General features: G+C 43.8%; 1 protein-coding gene across 1 annotated transcript in view; it reads right to left on the bottom strand.

Annotated features, from left to right (window-relative positions):
• Positions 1-1,292: 1,292 nt before the first annotated feature.
• The window catches only part of tmprss3a (transmembrane serine protease 3a), a 26,280-nt gene continuing 20,874 nt past the window's right edge, over positions 1,293-6,698 (bottom strand). Inside the window, exons 8-12 of the mRNA XM_031869970.1 lie at positions 5,855-6,024; positions 3,744-3,839; positions 3,476-3,618; positions 2,104-2,256; positions 1,293-1,337 (exon numbers count right to left, since the gene is read on the bottom strand). Of these exons, the coding sequence (XP_031725830.1) occupies positions 1,293-1,337; positions 2,104-2,256; positions 3,476-3,618; positions 3,744-3,839; positions 5,855-6,024 (607 nt within the window). The remainder of the gene's footprint in view (positions 1,338-2,103; positions 2,257-3,475; positions 3,619-3,743; positions 3,840-5,854; positions 6,025-6,698) is intronic.

Here is a 6,698-nt window from a genome sequence, read left to right as displayed (position 1 = left end):
CCCCCAGTTAGTCTCGTTTGGATGCCAACAGTTTGGAGTTGTATCTGTAAGGGTTTGTCTTTCTGCATGCTTCTGTTTTCAGTAGATGTGCACACTTTTGCAACCGACTCCACGGCTCTCACGCGGGCCCTGCAGGCCAAGCGGAGCCCAAGGTGAGAGATTGAAAGGGAAAAAAAAAAGGAGATGCTTATTTTTATATACAAATGTATGAATTTAGTGTTTTTTGTTTTGATTTGTGTGTTCTCCTGTTTTGTAAGGAATATTTATGTACAGATTCATAATTAAAGCTAGCAGCCCTGTTTTCCAGGGTTCTTTGAAGTTTTCTAAAAAACAGAAAAATGAATTGAATGCTGATGGAAATTGATATTTAAATTGGTTTTAAACATACAATAACATCAAGGCCTTACCTGTGTTCTTTTTTTAAAGAATTCTTGCCAAGAAGCACAAAAGAAAGTTTGACACTTTTTGAAATTGGTCAACAGGACACTAAAGTACAGAACACTGTTCCTGTGACGCATCGTGAACCATGTTACTCTGTGCAGTTCTCTCTCTCAGTAACTTAACTGCAGCGACGTCATTTCTTTAAATGGAGCTCCAGCTGTACCTCATTGTGTATACCATGCGTCACTCTTTAATCATCTTACAGTAAAGGCGTACTTCTCTAATGCACAATCCAGAACACTATGCTAATCACACAATCACCAGGCTCTGAGGAACCAGTAAGACATTACAACCCCACCGGCAGCAAGAAGCAGAGGACTTCTTGCACGTGTCAAACCTTTATTTCTGTACACATAAATTCTTCTGCGTTAAAACAAAGAGCAGCTGGAGAGTTCCCTGTTCATTGGCTGAGGACGGACTGCAGCCTCTACAGACTCCTGTAGTGACGGATTAAATCTCTTCATCAATGTTATTACTTCACAGATTGGGGTGCCTCTTGTTTGAATATCTGTAATATTGTACTGTACAACAACTGTCTGTCAATAGCTGCAGATGTCTGGTTCATTGAACTGGTTACGGTCCTGCAGCCCGAGGGGGCAGTGACTCTGGGTGGGCCCTCGCTCAGCTCTCCATCCACACTTGCGTCTGTCTTGGCTTTTTATGAAGCGGTGTTGACGTTTCTCTTGTCTGTTTTGCCTTAGAGCTTTCTATTTTGGAATAAACGATGCCTAACTCTCTGCTGTGCACCGTCTCTCTGTGAGGCTCCGACTCTGCTGTGATGGTTTATCGCTGTGGTTTTCTCTTTTTGTCAAATGTGGAAACATCCAAGTCCTGAGCAGTGACTCGGTGCTTCAGTTGTCTGTGCTCAGCGTTGGAGAACCGCGAGCCTCTTCTCTCTGAAAGACAACGCAGAGATCAACAGTCACGTAGACGTGGTGCCTTGTATGCGGTGAGCCAGTGTGCACACTATGGGGGGGCCGGTGTCACAAACGGACGTGGATGAATCCGGCTCGAGTACTCCGACTTCAGACACACGTGTGACGTCATCGTTGCACAAAGCACTCTCGCTCTGGAGTGTTTTAAACGGGACTCATTTACAACTAAGACAGTTTTCAAACATAAATCCTGGCTGAGTAATCATGTCGCTTCAGTTTAGCTCTGTTCACTTCAGCAGAACATTCTACTGTAACAATCCAACACTTCAGTAGAGCTACATGTGACTGTTCAGAGCGGAGCAGGTTAGGACCGCTGCTGTGGACCATTGATGTTGCTGGTCAGCATGTTGGACTGGTCCCATGGACACATGGGTCTTAGTTCAGCATGGTTTAGGCTTTATGTCAAATATTCAAAATCAATATTAAATCAGGCAGAACGCTGCAGACCAGTCTGAAGTATGTAATTGTGAAACCAGCCCTAGGACCCTGAGACTGAAGCCACTAAACATAATTCAGACATTCATTTTGTTATCTACACCTGACACGTCAACATGTGACACGTCAGCACTGGAGAACACTGGAACTACGCTGCAGTGTGTCATAATGACAAGGCTCTTACAAATCTATAGTGTTCCTCAGTATCCCAACATGCTGAGCATGTGGTGTGTCTGGTTCAGTCTTATGTTTTGTTGGTCCTGAAACAGGACCCAGCTGGTCGTGCACTGACCTCCATCTGTTGGCGGATCCAGCTGAGCGACCGTGTAATGCGCGTGTAGACGCCCGGCTTGTTCCTCATAGCACAGCCACTTCCCCAGCTGGTCGCACCAACCAGCTTCCAGACAGACGAGTCCTCACAGGCCAGAGGACCTCCACTGTCCCCCTGAGGGGACACAGACACAGTCCCCATCTTACTCACCAATGTCTCACAGCTTCATAAAGCGAGAGAGTACATCATCATACTTCCTGTTGTCATAATGGAACATTTGTGTGAACTTTTGGGAGTATTTTAAAATCAGTCATTTTATTTCTATGAAGTTTTATTATAGTTTATATGTGTAGTTTACTTTATGGTGACATTTAGTTTCCTACTAGTTGCTCTGAGAGGAAGAGAGAAGTGTAAAGCTGTAGATGAGTTGCTTCTAACACCGGCTACAATACAGACGCTGTTGATTAAATTAACTGATCTTCAGTGTGAGGCAGACGCTGCAGCTCAGCTCAACATATTATGGAAATGTTTTTCTGTATGGTTATAGATTATATGTAACCATACAATTCAGCAAATATTGAGTCAAAGTCATTGGGCCCAAATATATTTGTTCGCTTCATGTTTGTGTTTTTTATTTTATTCTTTAAAGCTGTATACATCACAAGCATGTTGCCGTCTTACTCATTTTACAGCAGTACTTAAAGTCTTATTACACTGCAGTACAATATACGAGCACTAATACTGAGGACATCGAGGAGCTGTCTGTCTGCTGAGCAGGTGAGTCTCTTACAGCTGCTGAATGAAGATAACACGATGAGGGAAGCTGTATAGCTGGACAGATAAACAGCTTTCACATTAACACATTCATTTCTCACTTCTGACACGATGTCTACTTTACCAAATGCAAATGATTCCCATCATTCACCTATAAAGTTATTCAAAAGATAAAGTCATTGTCAGCTCTTTTGTTTGGTGCCAAGACAAGAATTCTCATAAAGAGACCCGAACCCATCAGCTACCAAAGGGATTGGGATCTTGCAGATCAAGTATCGAGTGCCAATAACACTCCTTCAGTTTAGCTTGACAAATAAAGATGAGCTCTTTATAGAAATACTCCTGTGGCTGTTGCAGGACTAATTAATCCGTCCGATAATTGAATAATATAATATTCTTGGATAGTTAGGCCAGTAAACCCATAATCAGATAGTAAACTAGAGACCTGGTTCTGTTCTTCCAGATAAGAGACATCAAGAGAAACACTTTCACTGTTCTCTGGTTTGAATGTTTCCAGTTTAGAGAAGCAGGTCTGTGGGGGACACAGCAGCCAGCGCCTCTTCTCTGCTCTGAAACCTTCACAGTGAAGGGATCAATGCTTCAAGAAGACCATCTGTACCTGACAGGAGTCAGTTCCTCCCTCCAGGTGTCCTGCACAGATCATCCAGGAGGATATGGAGCCGTGGTAAACCTCTGGCTGGTTGCAGGTCTTAGTGGAGAGGAGTGGCACCACGGCCGAGCGCAAAACCACACTGGTCTCTCCTGAAAACAGCATGTCAGAGAGGGCACGATCACAGATGGTATTACATTACACCCAATTGAGAATGTAGTTGTACGCAGCTGAAATAATAGACTAGAAATCATCTGTTTGCCATGTTCACACTCACCTTCATCCTTCGTTGCTCCCCATCCAGAGATCCAGCACATGGTGCCCTCCTCAAAGTCCTCCCCATAGTTAGGCAGGCAGATGGGCTCCACTAAGCCTACAGAAGAGAATTTCAATAACCCATTTGCCGGACACACTGTACACAACAATGTGTGTGCTCTGTTTCCACCATAACCAACATCAAGCAGTCATGCTGTGTCATTACATCCAGATCCAGTTTTCAGGTGGTGTCTGCTGTAGTTTGGACTGAAATGACACAGCGGTCACACAAACAGATAAACAGTGAAGAAGTGAAAGAGGTGAGGACTGACGGCTGAGACATGAGACCGATACACATCATTTATACTTTATACTTTAATTTGTACTTTATCAAAACTGTCCCAAACTTGATATGCTTGATGTCATGGCTTTAGGACTTCTGCATGCCAATAGTAACTCATAGTCATAGCGCCACCTACTGATAAGCACGGACGTAAGCAGGATTCTATATTTACAGCGCCCCAAACACTGACCTTATTGAAAGGGTTTGTGGGCACACCATGAGAAAAAGACTTCTCTGATCTAAATATGTGCAAACTAAGATGCTTGGAGAGCAAACGTTAGATAACAGTGGATTTTCAAACCATGTCAGTGGGCATTAGCATAAATTATCTGTCCAGAGCTTCTACATGAGAATCAGGTTAAACGTTACAATGAATGCTTCACACTACAATCTAAAGTTACAGAAGAACTTAAAATGAAAACAGTGTTAAATTAAAGTGTTCAAGTAACAGCAAATGGCACTACTGTTTTGTTAACTTTCATGTAAGTCCAAATACAATCAGCAGGACACTGCAGGGAGTTGAACCCCATCCCAGTAAACTGATAGTCTGTTATGTCACAAACACTGAAGCACATTCACACACATTCATTTTCTTAATGATCTTTAAAGGCTTACATTTATGATTGTATCGGATGTACACTCAAAACATTTGAGGCTTAAGACCTGGCAACATGATCTTGCTACGCTGCTGGTCTAACCAGGAAATATCTCACTCGTGCACGCAGAGTGTGATGGCGACAGAAATTCATGGCCGCGTCACCCAGAATCCTGCCAGTACCAGGAAATACCGTTTAACTCGTGCACGCAGTGTATGATGGTCACAGAAATGCATGGCCAGAGTCCTGCTAGTACCCTCGACGTGCGTGAAGTTGCGAGGGCCCGATCAATGCTGCTCGCAGCTTTAATTTAATATTTTGTTCTTTTATTATTCTATTATTCTACTATTCTTAGTGCTACTACTGCTATCACTACTCATTATATGTATCATTTATATCATATGGATTGAATGATGTTGTAATTTAGTTATGTTGTTCATTTCTGTCCTGACATCTGTCCTCATGACATCTGTCGCACTTCTGGCGATCCTGTGGGATGGATCGCAGGTTCCTGCTCTCTCTGAGATTTCTTCCTTTTTTTCCCCAGTGGGTTTTTTGAGGGGAATTTTTCCTTTTCCGATGTGAGAGTCCAAGCAAAAAGGATGTTGTATACTGTACAGATTGTAAAGCTCTCTGAGGCAAATTAGCGATTTGCGACATTGGGCTATACAAATCAAATGTAATGGAATTGAACCTTTGAGCAGAGCAGTTTCACTGGAAAAGGGTGAACTGGTAATGGTAAATGGACTGTACTTGTCTACTCTTTTTGACCACTCAAAGTGCTTTCACACTACATGTCATCATTCACCCATTCACACACTGATGCCAGGGGCTAGGTGCCCCCTGCCATCAGACTAACTCATTCACACACCGTAGGCACAGCTACGGGAGCAATTTTGGGTTTAAGTGTCTTGCTCAAGGACACACGGACATGCAACTAGCGGAGCCGGGGATCGAACCACCGATCCTCTGATTGAAGGACTGAATCCTCCTGCCCTCCACTTAGCCACAGTCGCCCACTTTGGGCTAAAGGGCACCTCAGATCCTTTCAGTCTTGGGACTAAACTGAATCTTTTGGTCTCTTCTGAGTGTGTTGAAATTGCTGAGATGCATTTTAGTGCATGGACAAAGAGCAGGATGTTATTGAGAAAGAGGGCGAGTATTCAGCAAGGTCTTGAAAGAGAACACCAATACCGTTGAAAGCCAGTGACATGGCCAGTTTCATCAGTGCAATGTCGTAGTCCAGTCCTTTGGGCCTGTAGCGAGTGTGGTATATAATCTGCTCCACAGCCAGAGACTGGGCCCCGTGCACCGGTTGCTCCGTCAGCCCCGCGTGGACCACCCACATAGAGGGGTCTGCAAACCTGATGACAGACAGTGGAAGATAAAGGGAAACACAATACTCATGGCAGTATATGAGAGAGACAGAGGTAAATAAAATGTGGTTTTCATTCATGGCTCTTCTCCTAAATACCAGCCAATCCCAACTTTAAACACAAGTCACATGTTCAGTAAACAAATAGCTTGTTTATTGGACAGAGTTTGGGAGTCACCCTGCCAGGTTAAAGGAGTTAGTGGGGCCTAATCTGATTTAAGTTCTTACAACTTTGTTATGTCTGTGCTCTCTGCTTTGTAGCAGCCGCATGTAGTGCAGCACACTTCCATGTTATAAGAGGATATCATTGCCTCCTAAATGATGCTAAAGGTTCCTTGCTAAGAGTTTCCTCTTTAGACCTCTTCACAAAGCTGCTGAGACACTTTTACTGAGGAACTGAGAAAACTCGTCAGGACTAGTGTCTACAGGCGAGCGCGAGCACTACTCCTTCAAGACCTGTTTGAGAGGAGAACTTTGGCGGAGAAACTGCAGGTGAAGCAGTACATGAAGCTTCTGTACTAGCTGAACACCTGACAGGTTTGGCTAGCTGGATGACGTCATGCTAATAACTTAGTTAGCTTTTTAAAACAACGGGGACAGATCCAGCACGGACTGTTAGGGAGTGAGGGATGAGGAGGTAAGGAAACATGAGAACACCAGGGT

The sequence above is a fragment of the Anarrhichthys ocellatus genome, unplaced genomic scaffold (assembly GCF_004355925.1).
Source record: "Anarrhichthys ocellatus isolate YVR2014 unplaced genomic scaffold, GSC_Weel_1.0 scaffold50, whole genome shotgun sequence".
Lineage (NCBI taxonomy): Eukaryota > Metazoa > Chordata > Actinopteri > Perciformes > Anarhichadidae > Anarrhichthys > Anarrhichthys ocellatus.
The sequence above is the reverse complement of the archived record's forward strand: the minus strand, read 5'-3'. Positions and strand labels throughout refer to the sequence as shown.